We start from the raw sequence: 14701 nt of genomic DNA on the forward strand, positions 1-14701 counted from the left end.
CGAGCTGAAGAGACTGGATATAACAAGTAATGAGAATAATGAAGAAACATCTGGCGTGTTGGTAACCCCTTCTGGATGCATCTATAGAATGAAAGAGATACTTGCTGAGAATGGATGGATGATGGGTTAATTAGTTCATAAAAAAAAAGCACCAACTGATCCCTACTAGCCTAGCGCAAAGGGTGTGCAGTGAGCCAGAGCTCCCGCGCAACTAGCAGTAATCCACGCTCCACTTTTATCGGCACACGGGAGCTCAGAGGCTGTTGTTTCCACGGCCTCTCGGCCTTGTTGCATGGCTATCCCCGCCAGCTCCGAAGGAAGACGAGCGAAGACCCAACCAGCAACACAGCGCGGACGTCGGTAATGATGTGTAATGACCTGATTAAAAAGACTGGCGCAACCCTCCTGCTCTCCGTTCCTTTATTTTCTTCCCCTTCAATTCTTGGTTCACACGTAAGCCACCGATTGGGTTCCCTCGAGCTCTTGGGTTCTTATACTTCAGAGTCCGCTCTCCCACGGCGCTCGACCGTCCATTCCATACATCAGCCCTACCACCTAAGTCAACTTGCTGCATCCGCGGGTGACAGCTTCTTCCCGATTCATAGCTGTCGTATCTACAGCCCAGGGAGCAGCTATCGAGTGTCTAAGCAAGCTCGTAGCTCTCGCGCATCATACATTTCCTTTCGTCGCAATTCTTCTCTTGTCGCAAACCAAATTCTTAGCTTGCGCTCATGTGGCAGCGAGCTTCTCGTGCCGCGCTCGCGGCCTCCTTCCTCCTAGCCTCAATCGCGAATGCTATTCCGCACGGAGATGACGATGGATTGCACATGGACAGTGGCATGGACATGTCCAGTCACGATTCGCAACCCAAGGAAAACACAGACACCGATGACGGTTCGCCGATGAGCTACTTCGCCTATGGCAAGCACAGCGGTGCCATCATGGCGCACATCGCTCTAATGGTCGTTTCCTGGTGCTTCATTCTTCCGATAGGTAAGGTCTTCTTCTGCTTCGAACTCAATTTGAAACCCAGCCAGACGCACGCGGGCTAACGGAAATAATCACAGCCGTCATGTTCAGTGTTGGACGATCCCGCTTTGCCTTGCCGTCGCAATTCCTCTTCTTGGTCCTCAATGCGGTTGGGATGCTCGTCGGAATCATCTACAACAGCCAAACCCCCGATCTATATGAGAACAACGCCCACCACAAGATCGGGTGGATCGTGACCTGGGTCATCAGCGCTCAAGTCATCATGTCGTTGATTTTCGCCTACGCCGGAAGAGGAGAGACCGAAACCAGCTCATATGAACGCGCCGCCTTTCTTCCCGTATCGACTGAAGAATTGGCCGATAGCCACCACACCTTTCCTACTGGTATTCGTCACTCATATCGCTGGTCAAGAGACAGCGGGCAGGGAACTGAAAGAAACTCGTCCTCCATCCATTGTCCAGAGTCGCCATCATGCGCGTCCCCGTCGGACGAGTATGACGGCTTTGAAAAACCTGAGGATCCTGTTCCCGAGGACCCTCCTCAGTCACACAGGCCAATGCGCATCCCCATCATCGACCGTTTCCTCGCCAGCCGCGTGCCCGGCCTGGTGTCCAACCGTGTGCTCCGCGCGCTTTCGATTGTGTATGTGATCATTGACAGAATCATCTTGCCGTTTGGCTTCATCGCCCTCGTCACTGGTTTCGTGACCTATGGTGGTATCATGGTATGACACGCCCGTCGGTAAATGCACGAGCGACTTTGGCTAATATGTCACACAGCGCGGCAAGGAAGTTTTCAACGGTCTTGCGCACTTCATCAAAGGCGGAATCTTTGTGTGGTACGGCTTTCTGACACTCGGCCGAATGCTTGGCTGCTGCGCTGATTTCGGCTGGGCCTGGAACGTGAAACCTTCCAGCGCTATTGTTGGTAAATGGAAGGCCAGAGTCCCCACTGGAGAATTCACCGAGTCATTCGTGATTTTCGTATATGGTGCGAGTAACATGTTCCTAGAGCATCTCACAGGTTGGGGCGGCAAGTGGACTGCGACCGACTTTGAGCATGTCTCTATCTCTATCATGTTCTTCGGTGGTGGACTGTGCGGCATGCTCTTCGAGTCGAAGCGCGTCAAGGGTTGGTTGAACAGCACTGTCCTGCAATATCCCTCCCACATGAACGCTCATGCTCCCGCCGATACCGCCTGGCAGCTGCCTGACACCCAAGGCGTTTCCCTGAACCCCATGCCTGCTCTGGTCATCCTTCTTCTGGGCATGATGATGGGTTCTCACCACCAAGACAGCATGGTGTCAACCATGGTCCACAAGCAGTGGGGCAACCTTCTCGTTGGATTCGCGCTTGCCCGAGGCGTTACCTATGTGATGATGTATCTGAAGCCACCGACCTCCTACCTTCCATCTCGTCCGCCTACGGAGATCGTGGCTTCATTCTGTCTGATCTCGGGTGGCCTGGTTTTCATGCTAAGCGTAAGTGTGCTGCTGGCAAACACGAAAAGAAACAAAGAAGCAATCTGCTAACTTTCAATGCAGACACGGAGCGTGATTCAGGTCATGGAATATTACGACCTCGATGCGATGTTTGTGTTTACCGTCACCATGGGCTTGACCGCCTTCATCATGGCCTACGAAATCCTCGCTATCGCGATAAAAGCCTGGGCGGTGAAGCGGGAATCCCGCCCCCAGCTGCCACCCTATCAGTTTCCCGCCTGATTGAACATAATAGATCATGCACGTTTTGTTTGCTGATCAGCAGACTGGCTTACCAACGACAATTGTGAAGTTGTTCTTGTTGCAGCAGCAGTACTCTGAAGGATCAGAACGAGCAAGAAAGAAACCCAAAATGAAGATTTGCTTTCTACAGCATTATACCCCCAAACGGACATCGGTTGTTCTTCGGCCAGGTGTCGGAGCTCGGGACTCGGGCAATGACAATGAACATGACTACCTACCACGGCCTTTCACGATGAACTCTTGTGTTAATGTGGTTTTTTTATGAATGAAAGATCTGCCCAAGATGGTCGGGCAATAATGAGGAGGAGATGAGGGATTTCGTTAGCAAGTTTACTAGTTGTCAATCGAATCGAAACTTAATATGGGAACATTCGATATTATGCATATTGTTGATCTCGTTTCCTTGATCAGATCAGACTCCATCAAGCTAAGAGTCTGTAGATACTCTTGAGGCTTTTCAATTCCCCCTTATCTCCGGGCAATGTTTCATCTCGATAGACGAATGCTGATCGGCATGCTCGGGCTTAAGCCGTTAAATCCGGAGTTCACCAAAGCTTAGCCCATGAAAAAATAGAGATGGCCACGGTTGGCCCGACGTCGGCACGAGGATCTTTCCGCCTCGGCAGTATGGCAGGTTACCGGCTATTTTACTCTGATCTCTTCCACTTATGAAATCCTTTTGGCAGAGAAATATCAATGATACTGCGATCTGCTCTATGGCAGCCAACTCGGTATAAACAAGATAGACCGCCTAAGTCTGATTCGATGCGCTTCTTTGCGCAGAAAAACGGAGAGTCGGCTCGTGATGTCAGGTACTCGAACATTGAAGAGGATTAGTAAGAGCGACGCAATTAAATAACTAACCGTGGAAGCCTTGGAGGGGCAAGAAGTGGGGGTGGGCGACAATGTCCTGGTAAATCGCTCCAATTCCCGGCCAATGTAGGCTATATATCCAGTGCAATCTCGCCTCTTGACCTTCTAAGATTTTGTTCATTCCACATATCTCACTCCTTCAATCGTTGTATTTATCCCTCCTTTTTCAATACCCACATCTCACAATGGCATCCAACCCTCCCGGAGCTTGCTGTGCCCAGGGCTTCAAGCACGAAGGCACCCCCGTTGGTGAAGTCAAGAAGGTCAATGGCGGTAGGTCGTCCTCATGGAAGCTGTAACCTTCAAGGAATATCATTGACAAGCTTTTTCTTGCAGTTGACTACTACGTCTCATACCCCAAGGACAACAAGTCTCCCGAGAAGGCTGTCCTTTTCATAAGTGACATCTTCGGTCTCTTCAACAACGCCAAGCTGCTTGCTGATGAGTACGCTGCCAATGGTTACCTCTGCGTCATCCCCGATCTTTTCGATGGCGATGCTATCCCGTTCGCCGAGATGGAGTCTGGCAAGTTCGACATTGGCGCATGGTTCCCCAACCACCAGCCCGCCAACGTCGACCCCATCGTCGAGGCCGCAGTTAAGTACATCAAGGGCGACTTGGGTGTCAAGAGGCTTGCTGCTGTCGGCTACTGCTTCGGTGCCAAGGTGAGCTTCTGTTTTAGATATGATTCGGACCCACTATCTTCTGGACACCCACTCTAACGGCAATTCTTATTAGTACGTCTGCCGCTTCATGAAGGATGGCAAGATCGACGTTGGTTTCAACGCCCATCCCTCTTTCGTTACCCACGAGGAGCTTGGCGCCATCACCGGCCCCCTCTCCATCGCTGCTGCCGGTAAGATAATGCGCACCTTTTCAGCATCTGTCGTCGCCACCCGTTGCTAATTGCGCCGTTTCCAAAACAGAAATCGACACCATCTTCACCACCGAGCTCCGTCACGAGTCCGAGGGCACCCTCATCAAGACTGGTCAGCCCTGGCAGATCAACCTGTTCAGCGGCGTCTCCCACGGCTTCGCTACTCGTGCTGATCTTAGCAACAAGCACTCCAAGTGGGCTAAGGAGCAGGCTTTCTGCCAGGCTATTGCTTGGTTCCGCCAGTACTTGTAGATGCTTAGATGTGCTGTATATAGTTCGGGCCTGGACGCTCTGCCTAGGATTTTCCATAAGTCAATGAACAGAGATGAGTAACGACATGCTTCAATTATTCTTCAGATCTCCGTAGAAGTCTGCAGGAAGTTGTGTGAGTCGAGCAAAGTTGAAGGCTGTTGATAAGACGGCTATCACTCACGTGACCATGGGGATCGGCGCTGGGAAAAAGGCCGACGGGGAGAACAGCTCAGCGTGTATTATCCCCGAACAAGAAGAGCCAACAAGCAAACTTGAGAAAGTACGGATCTACGGAGTAGTGCTATTCTTCTTTCCCTTGACTTGCGGGGCAATGCGCTAATTTCGTCGAGTGTATGTTGCCTTCGCTTTTCGTGGCTTTGATTGCTGGCTTCTTGCGACCCTGTCGCGTGTTTATCGTTCATTCCATCCCCGTGGCTAGTCGCACTGACGAACGCAGCCGTCTTCACAGTCTTTGTCTATTGTTATAAGTCCTTGCAGCGTCGTTTATAGCCTGGGCTCGAAATAATTGTTTATCCTTGAGAAGCATAGTCCACACTCTTCCGAAGTCGATCCACTGCGCCCCCCTCGAACGACCGTGCGCTCGACGCCTTCAACCCTCTCGGTCTGCCTTAATTACATAGAGCCAACTTTACATTGCAGACCCTCAAGCTACGAGGTTCAGCTTTCATCTGATATCATTCCATAATATACAGTAATCAACGACTCTAACACCACCATCATGGCTACTCCAGCCGCTTTACCGCCATTGCCGTTCAACCCGTCAAGGGTACGATCTTATGTTCTTCGTCTACCGCTCTTCACTCGGCTTGTGCTCTTAGCCATCATTTTGTTCTGGTTGTTCGAATTACAAACGGTGTGGAGCGTTGTGCAATGGGGCTCCCTGATACCGGAGGAGATCGGGATTGGCACCAGTATGTTCAATCTCGGGTAGTCCCCAGGAGGACACAAGGGACGCGTGTATCTGACATGAGAACATAGTGTACCGACTCAACACATACCCCTTCATTCATGTCGGGTTCTTCCACGCCTTCCTCAATCTCCTGGCGGTCACTCCATTGTTGGAAAGATTTGAGGCTGAACATGGCACATTGACTGCCGTGGCTTTGTTCTTTGGGCGTAAGTCAACATGACCTGAATTGAATGTCGGCATTATAGATGTGCTAATTATGATGTCTGGATCTAGCTCTCTCTACATTCCCGGCCGGTCTATATATTCTGTTTGAGAAATTTGCCTTGCACAGAAATACTGCAGTGACTGGTGCCAGGTGGGTGGCTTTGGCCTGGTATTGTTTGGCCTTGAGGGGTGTCTAACAGATGTTCTAGTGTTTGGGTGTTTCTACTCCTGGGCTCCGAAGCCATTAGGACCTTCAAGTCCAACCCTTATTTTAGGTAGGTTAAGTTTCCAGTCAAATGCATTGGCGCCGGAATTGACAACTTGTCAGCCTCGGGCCATATAAGATCCCTACGTGGACTTCTCCCCTGTTTGCGTGTGGTCTGGTCTCAATCCTTGTCCCCAACACAAGCCTCCTAGGTCACCTGTGCGCCATCTTCGTGGGCTACCTGCGTAAGTGATCTTCTTCTTCGAATTTCGTTTGTCTTGCGCTTTCTAACACGTTGTATTAGTCGGTCTCGGGTATTTGAAAGTGTTGGTCCCCCCTGAGTGGGGTTTGAGGTGGGTTGAAGGAAAGTTGAACCTTCTGGGGAGACTGCCACACTATGTGTCGGTCGACCAAAAGACATATGGTCGGTATGGTGTTCTCCCGACTACGAATGCTGGTGGTGAGAGGGCAACTCCTATGAGTTATCTGGGCTCCTCTCAGCGTCTGGGTGCTTGAGGACTTTTACGCAAGCTTGCTCAAATGCCTATCATTCTTGTTCATATATTATCATTTTTATTATACGCGGCCATTGCTGTAATATGTAGAAGGTGTTGGGGAAGCAAATAATACTATTTCTGCGTCGACAGTGTACAGATGGTCTTTAGCGGCTGACGTAAATTTCCGGGCTCCTTCGGCCAGAACGCCGCCATTATTCCGCGCCTGTTCAGTTGTAGCATCACCTTATGGGCCCAAGCCCTTGAATGTCGCGACTTTCATGGCTTTACAATGTGAGTCTATTCATTCCATGTGCGCAATTGAGACCCCAAGCGCAATGCCGCCTTTCCGCCAGCGACCCTGCTTATCCCCGACTGCCACACTTATCTACCCCGGATTGCCCTCTGCGGGCCAACAAACACCCACAAGTGAAAGCTGACAGAAGAAACAATGGCAGCCTCAATCCGCAAGTTGCGGAGCAATCCTCATTTCCTCTTCGTGCACCTGCCGCATATCCTCTCCTTCATTTGCATTGTCGCCGGCGTCGTCTGGCTGCTCCTCCTTCCCCTCAACGACTACTCCCGGCAGACGTACATCTCCGAAAACGCGCTCCTCCCCGGCCAGGTCCACGCATACTTCTCCGGCAGCGAACAGCATATCTTCCGCGGTTACAAGAAGGAGCTCGAGGCGATCCTGACGAGTCAGACCCCGGAGGGCCAGGAAAGCAGAAGCGATGAGTACACGCCGGTGTATGTTCTACATTTCCGCGATGGCGCGATTACGCTCGCTCCGGCGAGGTATGGCACTTTTTTGACGTACTGACCGGGTATTTCTTTTTGCACTTGTGCTAGGGTTTCCGATAAGATTCAGTCTATCTTGCGGGCTGCCGGGTTGAAGGTCGCGACGCAGAAGTACGAGTACACATCTTCCGGGATCACACATCAGGGGCAGAATGTCTACGCGATTATCCAAGCCCCTCGGGGAGACGCTACGGAGGCCATTGTGCTTGTTGCGGCATGGAAGACGGTGGATGATGAACTAAATCTTAATGGCGTGAGCCTTGCGCTGACGCTGGCGGGATATTTCAAACGTGGGTGGTGGATTTCCTGGCTTCGGTCGGTGCGGAGATGGTGCAGCTCTTCTTGCTAATCAATGTTGAGGCATATAGGATGGTCGTTATGGTCAAAGGATATCATCTTCTTGTTCCCTCCGGATAGCAAATCGGGTACTCAGGCGTGGATTGATGCATACCATGATATGCAGCCGGCCTTTGTGCAGCCGCTGCCGCTGAAGAGCGGCGCGTTGCAGGGAGGGCTGGTCATTGAGTATCCCTTTGATCATCGGTTCGAGTCGTTGCATATTCTCTACGATGGCGTTAATGGTCAGCTGCCTAACTTGGATCTGTTCAACACGGCTGTGTCGATCGCTGGTGGACAGATGGGTATTGGGTCCAACTTGCAGGAGATGTGGGATCACGATGACAGCTATGAGAGGCGGCTGCAAACGATTCTGAGAGGAATGGTCAAGCAGGGCTTCGGCTACGCGACAGGTGCGCATAGCAGTTTCATGCCGTACCATATCGATGCCATTACGCTGCAGCCCAAGGGTGAAGGGTGGCAGGATGAGATGGCGTTGGGCCGCACGATCGAGGGTCTCTGTCGCAGCTTGAACAATCTCCTGGAGCATCTCCATCAGAGCTTCTTCTTCTACCTGCTTATGCAAACTAACCGCTTCGTCAGCATTGGCACGTATCTGCCTAGTGCTATGCTGATTGCCGTGAACTTTACCATCATGGCAATCGCGCTATGGCTGCGCACTGGATACTATGCTGGTTCAAAGCAAAGCATTGTCACCCCGTCTGCAAGTGCAGACGAGAAGAAGGAAGCGTATGTTGAGACGACCAAGTCCGATGCGAGCACCGCGCAACCAGCCATCAAGCCAGACACGAACAGCATCAGAGAGCGTCATCTTGCTCTTCCGCTCACCCTGGTGGTCAGCCTCCATCTCCTCGGTCTCATCCCTCTCTACATCTTCAACAACATCTCTCACCAGGTAAGCCCCCAAGCACTCCTCAATCCACCCACACAAGCCCACCCGCTAATCAAGGAACAGTACTACCCATCGGCAACCTACGCCAGCATCGTGCTCAACGCCGTCCTCCCCGTCGTCCTAGCCGCCTCGCTCACCCACGGCCTAACCACTCCGCGCGAACCGCATCAGTACCTCCTCATCAAGTCCTTTTCCCTACTCGTCCTCGGCCTCTTCCTCTCCACGCTCGCCACCCTCAACTTCTCCCTCTCCTTCATGATCGGCCTCCTCTGCACCCCACTCAGCTTCGTCAACCGCATCGACCCACAGACCACCTCTGGCCCCGTCCGGTACGTGCTGTCCGTCCTCGGCCTCGCCTTCCTGAACGTGCTGTCCCCGCCCATCGTCCTCCTCGGCGCGTGCTGGTACTTCGGGGTCGACGTCGAGACGGTTCTCACGCAAGCTGCCTTCGGATGGGACGTCTGGGGCATGTGGACGCAGGTGGTCGTCTGGTGTGTCTGGTGGCCCGCGTGGGTGATCGGGTGTGCTCTGCTGGGATTCTCTCTTTTCTAGACTTATTGTGTCTGCGTGGTTGCATGATAGATACATAGTGTTCTTGTTGACAACGTCAATATGTTTCATAGAGTTATTGTTAGGGTAATAAATATATTTAGTTCTGTTTCCTATCGAACTCCGATGCCTCATACATAGTAGACTTGATTAAGAAGAGCAAGAGTTCATCTTCCGTATGCTTCGACTATAGTAGCTTGGTAAGACAAACGAGTCTAGTACTCAATACATCCATGGACCGCAGGTGGATTTACTCTGTTCAGATCACGAGGTATATAAGTTTGGGAACATGCTGTAGTTGAAAAAGAAGACGGACATAAAACGTGGTTTGTTTAGGTGGCCTGTTAATTGGCAGGTTCGAAAAAGGTATATGAATCTATCTGTGTTTCTCTCAAGCCGCCCATACATCCTTACCGACACCCTCGATCCAGTGACCCAACTGGTTGACGCCGGCATCCCAGTCCTTGAGACGATTGCGCATGCCCTCGATCTGCTTCATGTCCAGGACCTTGGGCTGGACCCAGTTGATCTGGGCGACCTGGGCGACCTGGTCGATGGCGCCCTTGAGCAGGCCGAGCGAGAGGGCCTTCATGATCAGGTGCTCGATCTCCTGAGGCTTGACCTTGGTCTCGGCGGAGATGGCGGCGAAGGTCAGGTTGCGGTCGTGGGGCGGGCGGCGGAAGACCATCTCGGTGAGCGCGGAGAGCGAGATCTTCTGGTACAGGAAGATGCGGTGCTGCTCCAGCAGCTGGTTCTTGGCGATGTTGCCCGCCAGCACGTCGTACGCCGTCAGGTCGCCGCGGTTGAACGCGAACAGCAGGTCGCGCAGCCAGCTGTGCGGCGTCGCCGTCAGCGAGTCCAGGATCGGGTGCAGCAGCAGCTCGCCGAAGTTGTAGATCGTGTCCGACACCAGCGCCGCCACGCTCAGGTTGTACGCCCGCGATACCCGTTCCGAGTCGCTGAGGTCCTCCAGGTCGATGCATGCGAGGTAGAGGAGGGCGTTCTTGTAGAAGGAGGCAAATTCTTGTTTGGTCTGGTATTTTAAGGGTTGTTTATTAGCCGATGGGGAACGGATTGGAATTCATTGTTCTTATGGCTGGCTGGGTTGGGTGGTGGGGTTGGATGCGGAGGATTATGATGAGCACGAGGTATCCTTACGTGGTAGTAATCTGCGTTGACTTTGTAGAAGGAGGCGTGAACAACAGTCTCGACCGAGTCAAACGTATCTAGCACCTTCTGACAGATCTCCAGGTCCTTCTGTGCACCGTCCAGATCTTGTAGTCGTTGCTTGACGTTGGCGACGTCTGCGAGGGCGTAGATGTAAGCATCTTGGCTATCGGGCTTGTTGACCTTGTCGGCCAGCGATGTGAGGAAAGAGAGGCGTTCTTTGTCATCTATGATACCCCAGGGTTCGTCAGCAGGGATTCTCCGAGCACAGCCCACTGGGCGCAGTTACAGACCTGCACATTCCGTCGATGCCATCAACCCCAGCGAGACGAACTTGAGCTGGTTGATTCTGTCGGCGAAGCTGAGGACGAAGTTCTTGAATATTGGTAGTCGCTGCGGACCGCTCTCTGGTAGCTGGAAGAATTCGATCAGGGAATCGGTGAGTTGGTGCCATAGTTTGCGCTCCCAGTAGTCTTCCAAGGTCAGGAACAAGGCCTGGCTCTGCTCGGGAGCTTGCTGGAGCTGGTCGGCGAGGAAATCAGTGATCCTTTGGTTCTCCATGGTGGAACCGGGGATGGTGAGATGTGAGGCAAGGGCAGGAGAGAGGGATTAGGAAGAGATTAGGGTCGTGAGAGGTAGAGAGACGTCAATCGGAGATGAGGCAAGATAGAAGGAAGCTGATCTGAAGGTGGCAGCGGAGCTGAGGTGAACGACCGCCTTGAAGCTCGGGCGGTGAGGCACATGACATCGATGCGATTCTCAACTACATCATCATCAGTAGTAGTATTTCCCGAACTTCTTATTGCTTTCTCTTGCCCAGAATGAGCTTTGATTCATAAGATCAGGAGTAGCTTCTGGTATGTGCTAGCTGAACACTATCAGGCTGCACCAATCCAGGCATGAGTCTCTACAGCAACCCTGTATTGGTTGGTTTCAATAAGTGTCCGATATCTCTCCGAGCAGCCCTCTGAATCATCTGCACCTTGGTGGTTCATAGTTCTTTGGCTCCAAGTAAGGTATAAATAAGGGCTTCTTCTCCTCCTTTTCGTAACAGTCTTTCTTGTAGCCATCAATCTCACTGTTCTACTCTTTACCATTCAACCCATTTATTTGGCACCCTGCCTTTATTGCCGATTGTACATTGATCATTTCAATACCGCCATCATGTCTGACTTCGCTGAGAAGAACCGTCAATACTTTGAGTAAGTGATGAGATCCCACTAATACTGAAGGATGCTCATACAACTTGCAGCAAGATGGCTAGCACCTACAATGACGAATTCAAGGACTTCATAGCAGCAAACTGCAGAGAGATCCTGAATCACCGTGCGTGGATCAGTGATACCTGGACCGACACTGAGTCGGGCAAGGGTAAGGAGATCAAGATGCTCGAATACGCCTGCGGACCTGGTCCCGTCTCCATGGTAAGTTTCCCAGCCCTGGCTGGTCCGGTGTCTCGACGAAGCTAACCTGGCCAATCGGAAGACTCTGGCACCTTATGTCACAAAAGTAGTCGGCATGGATGTTTCGGATGGCATGGTCGGTCAGTTCAACAAGAACGCCCAGGAAGCAGGTCTGGGAGACAAGATGACTGGAGTCAAAGCTGATCTCCTTGCCGAGACTGTACCTGAGGAGTACTCTGGAGAGGAGTACTCTAACTTCGACATTGTGGTCGTCAGTATGGCACTTCACCATTTCGAGAAACCCGAACTGGCCTTGGCCAGGTTGGGTGAGCGGCTTAAGAAGGGTGGTGTATTTTTGATCTTGGAGATCCTTGCGAACGGAGACCACGATCATCAGCATCACCACCATCACCACCATCACCATGGTGAGCACCATGACTCAGCTCATGAGAAGCTTGACTTTGGCGAGGCTGAACACACAGTCGGAAGCCATGGGTTCACATTGGAGGGGATCCAACAGCTCTACGAAAATGCCGGGTTGGGTCGGGACTTCCAAAGCGAATTGTTGGAGCATAAGATGGCATTCAAGGTTCATGCAAAGCTGCCGAAAACCCTGTTCCTTGCTCGGGGCCAGCGAGTTTGAGCATCGTTGACGATATAGTGCGGTCAAGATAGTAATGCGATTGTTGTTCTTAAATTCAGTTCATGTCTTCGTAGTCAAAAGTGTTGCGTCGCATTACAGCATGACGCTGCCAGATATCCGACCAATCATGTTTCGTGAATAGTCAGACGCGATCCGGCATGAGATCGACTGTTCGGTGTTGGAGCTGTTCAAAACGACCAATATGATAGACATAGTCGAGGTACTTGAGTAATCTCAACCTAGAATTGCAATTGAGAGTATTGACCGTCTTCACCAGGTAATTGTCAGGAGCAGAAAAGGATCGGACAATTGAACGAAGGTCGAAATCGGCCAGGGAGTGGACCGAAAGGGGACTAGCGCCAGAGTCCCGTGCCCGCTCCAAGGTTATTCTGGACAGCGACTTTCATCTACCAGCTGCGAGCACAAGTCCTGACGTCGAGCTTGGCTCTCTCCCCTCTACCCACCCATTGTCCATCGCCAAACACCGATCCGGACGCATTTCGGTGGTCTCATCTGATTCGCAAGCAGAATTGAGACCATGCAGAGCTGCCGGGCCGCCAATTCCGCCCTGGGGTCGAGGGCATTCGTCCCCGCCCCTCGGGTTCAATTCCAAGTCCAGCGCCGGAATCTCCAGGATGTCGCTATCACTCGGACCGGAAAGCCGATTCTGAAGGTTCAGGGTGGACGGTAAGAGCGCATATACCGGGTCTATGGATGTGCTATGATGCTAACTGGTTGCTCCGCAGGTCGTCTCTGGGAGGTACATCGCCCTTTCCTCCTGTCATAATCTGCTCGCGTCGGTTTCAAAAGGCTCATATATTCTAGGTCACACCGCCACCGTCTTCGGTGCTACCGGTTTCCTCGGTCGTTACATTGTCAACAAGCTTGGTAGGTCGGGTCCGTGGTCGATTGGGAAGGGCCATAAATTAACGCCGGTATAGCTCGTCAGGGTATCAACGTTGTTATCCCTTACCGTGAGGAGATGACGAAGAGACACTTGAAGGTCACTGGTGATCTCGGACGTGTCACCTTCATTGTATGACGCCTCCATCCGTGCATCATAAGCAGGTCATTAACTCGGTGGTTCGGCAGGAATACGACTTGCGCAACACTCAGTCCATTGAGGAGGCTGTTCGACACTCCGATGTCGTTTACAACCTTGTCGGTCGTCAATATCCTACCAAGTTAGTCTCAGTGGTCCATTGCGAATGTACGCCTTTTTGACCCATAGACAGGAACTTCACCTACACCGACGTGCACGTCGATGGAACGGAGCGCATTGTCGAGGCTGCTGCCAAGTACGATGTTGATCGTTTCATCCACGTCTCTTCCTACAATGCTAACCGGGACTCTCCTTCCGAGTTCTTTGCTACCAAGGTCCGTTAATCGGGTGTATTGCCGCTACATGTTGCTGACTGCCGCAGGCTTGGGGTGAGGAAATTGCCCGCTCCGTCTACCCTGAGACCACCATTGTCCGTCCCGCACCCATGTTCGGTTTTGAGGACAACCTTCTCCACAAGCTCGCTCGCGCGGGTAACATCTTCACCTCCAACCACATGCAGGAGCGCTACTGGCCCGTGCACGTATGATTCTCGAAGCAAGTTCTGTCCTGGGCCGTGCTGACAATTCCCAGGCCATTGATGTCGGAGCTGCTCTCGAGGCTATGCTGCACGATGACAGCACTGTCGGTCAGACTTTCGAGCTTTACGGCCCCAAGAACTACTCGACCGCCGAGATCGCCAAGCTGGTTGACAAGGAAATCGTCAAGCACCGCCGTCACGTGAACTTGCCCAAGGCAATCAGGAAGCCCATGGCTCACTACCTCAACAAGTTCCTCTGGTGGCCCACCGTCTCCCCCGACGAGGTTGAGCGCGAGTTCATCGACCAGGTGATCGACCCTAACGCCAAGACGTTCAAGGACCTCGGAATCGAGCCTGCTGAGCTCAGCAACCTGACCTTCCACTACTTGGTAAGTTGATTTCTGAAGATTTTTGGGGTAATGGCTAACGAATGTAGCTGGGTTACCGTAGCGCCTCGTACTACGATCTGCCTCCTGCCACGGAGCGGGAGAGACAGGAGGAGAAGAAGTACCTGCACGTTCTCGACGACCAGTAGTCTGTTTCTTTAGTGTACATACCAACCTAGACCCATTATTGATTTTGTAGTCGTCACTGTGAAATCTCTGTAAGCATTACAAGTGATTGGTCTGCTTGAGTATCTGGTTTACGCATAATTCATTTTCACCCATGGCCCGTAAGCCTATGGAATTAGAAGAAGTATGTACCTCGGCGGCAGCGGCAGCGGCGCATCTCCGCTCC

General features: G+C 52.1%; 6 protein-coding genes across 6 annotated transcripts; 5 read left to right on the top strand and 1 right to left on the bottom strand.

Annotated features, from left to right (window-relative positions):
* The first annotated feature begins 445 nt into the window (after positions 1-445).
* Positions 446-3101, top strand: BO97DRAFT_407584 (Ytp1 family protein). The gene is made up of 4 exons (XM_025695671.1): positions 446-993; positions 1068-1714; positions 1770-2471; positions 2535-3101. Exons 1-4 carry the CDS (start codon positions 732-734, stop codon positions 2712-2714), a joined length of 1791 nt encoding a protein of 596 aa, XP_025548804.1. The 5' UTR covers positions 446-731; the 3' UTR covers positions 2715-3101.
* Positions 3102-3630: 529 nt separating this feature from the next.
* Positions 3631-4829, top strand: BO97DRAFT_472308 (dienelactone hydrolase family protein). The gene is made up of 4 exons (XM_025700120.1): positions 3631-3881; positions 3945-4273; positions 4347-4464; positions 4535-4829. Exons 1-4 carry the CDS (start codon positions 3794-3796, stop codon positions 4735-4737), a joined length of 738 nt encoding a protein of 245 aa, XP_025548805.1. The 5' UTR covers positions 3631-3793; the 3' UTR covers positions 4738-4829.
* A 160-nt stretch (positions 4830-4989) lies between these two features.
* On the top strand, positions 4990-9192 carry BO97DRAFT_472309 (GPI-anchor transamidase subunit GAA1). The gene is made up of 10 exons (XM_025700121.1): positions 4990-5669; positions 5737-5874; positions 5942-6023; positions 6082-6147; positions 6201-6322; positions 6382-6585; positions 7030-7321; positions 7424-7662; positions 7741-8624; positions 8685-9192. The coding sequence occupies exons 1-10, from the start codon at positions 5477-5479 to the stop codon at positions 9171-9173; spliced, it is 2709 nt and encodes a 902-aa protein (XP_025548806.1). The 5' UTR covers positions 4990-5476; the 3' UTR covers positions 9174-9192.
* A 289-nt stretch (positions 9193-9481) lies between these two features.
* BO97DRAFT_445344 (proteasome regulatory particle lid subunit RPN9) lies at positions 9482-11064 on the bottom strand. Its single transcript, XM_025698541.1, has 3 exons — positions 10631-11064; positions 10329-10564; positions 9482-10203 (listed from the first exon to the last, which is right to left on the bottom strand). The coding sequence occupies exons 1-3, from the start codon at positions 10896-10898 to the stop codon at positions 9562-9564; spliced, it is 1146 nt and encodes a 381-aa protein (XP_025548807.1). The 5' UTR covers positions 10899-11064; the 3' UTR covers positions 9482-9561.
* Positions 11065-11152: 88 nt separating this feature from the next.
* BO97DRAFT_407589 (class I SAM-dependent methyltransferase) lies at positions 11153-12429 on the top strand. The gene is made up of 3 exons (XM_025695672.1): positions 11153-11539; positions 11590-11761; positions 11823-12429. The coding sequence occupies exons 1-3, from the start codon at positions 11502-11504 to the stop codon at positions 12381-12383; spliced, it is 771 nt and encodes a 256-aa protein (XP_025548808.1). The 5' UTR covers positions 11153-11501; the 3' UTR covers positions 12384-12429.
* Positions 12430-12804: 375 nt separating this feature from the next.
* BO97DRAFT_396001 (complex I NDUFA9 subunit family protein) lies at positions 12805-14555 on the top strand. Its single transcript, XM_025694066.1, has 9 exons — positions 12805-13070; positions 13130-13143; positions 13209-13271; positions 13325-13419; positions 13476-13567; positions 13619-13760; positions 13808-13966; positions 14017-14352; positions 14400-14555. The coding sequence occupies exons 1-9, from the start codon at positions 12922-12924 to the stop codon at positions 14496-14498; spliced, it is 1149 nt and encodes a 382-aa protein (XP_025548809.1). The 5' UTR covers positions 12805-12921; the 3' UTR covers positions 14499-14555.
* Positions 14556-14701: the final 146 nt, after the last annotated feature.

The sequence above is a fragment of the Aspergillus homomorphus genome (genome assembly GCF_003184865.1).
Source record: "Aspergillus homomorphus CBS 101889 unplaced genomic scaffold BO97scaffold_36, whole genome shotgun sequence".
Classification (NCBI taxonomy): Eukaryota; Fungi; Ascomycota; class Eurotiomycetes; order Eurotiales; family Aspergillaceae; genus Aspergillus; species Aspergillus homomorphus.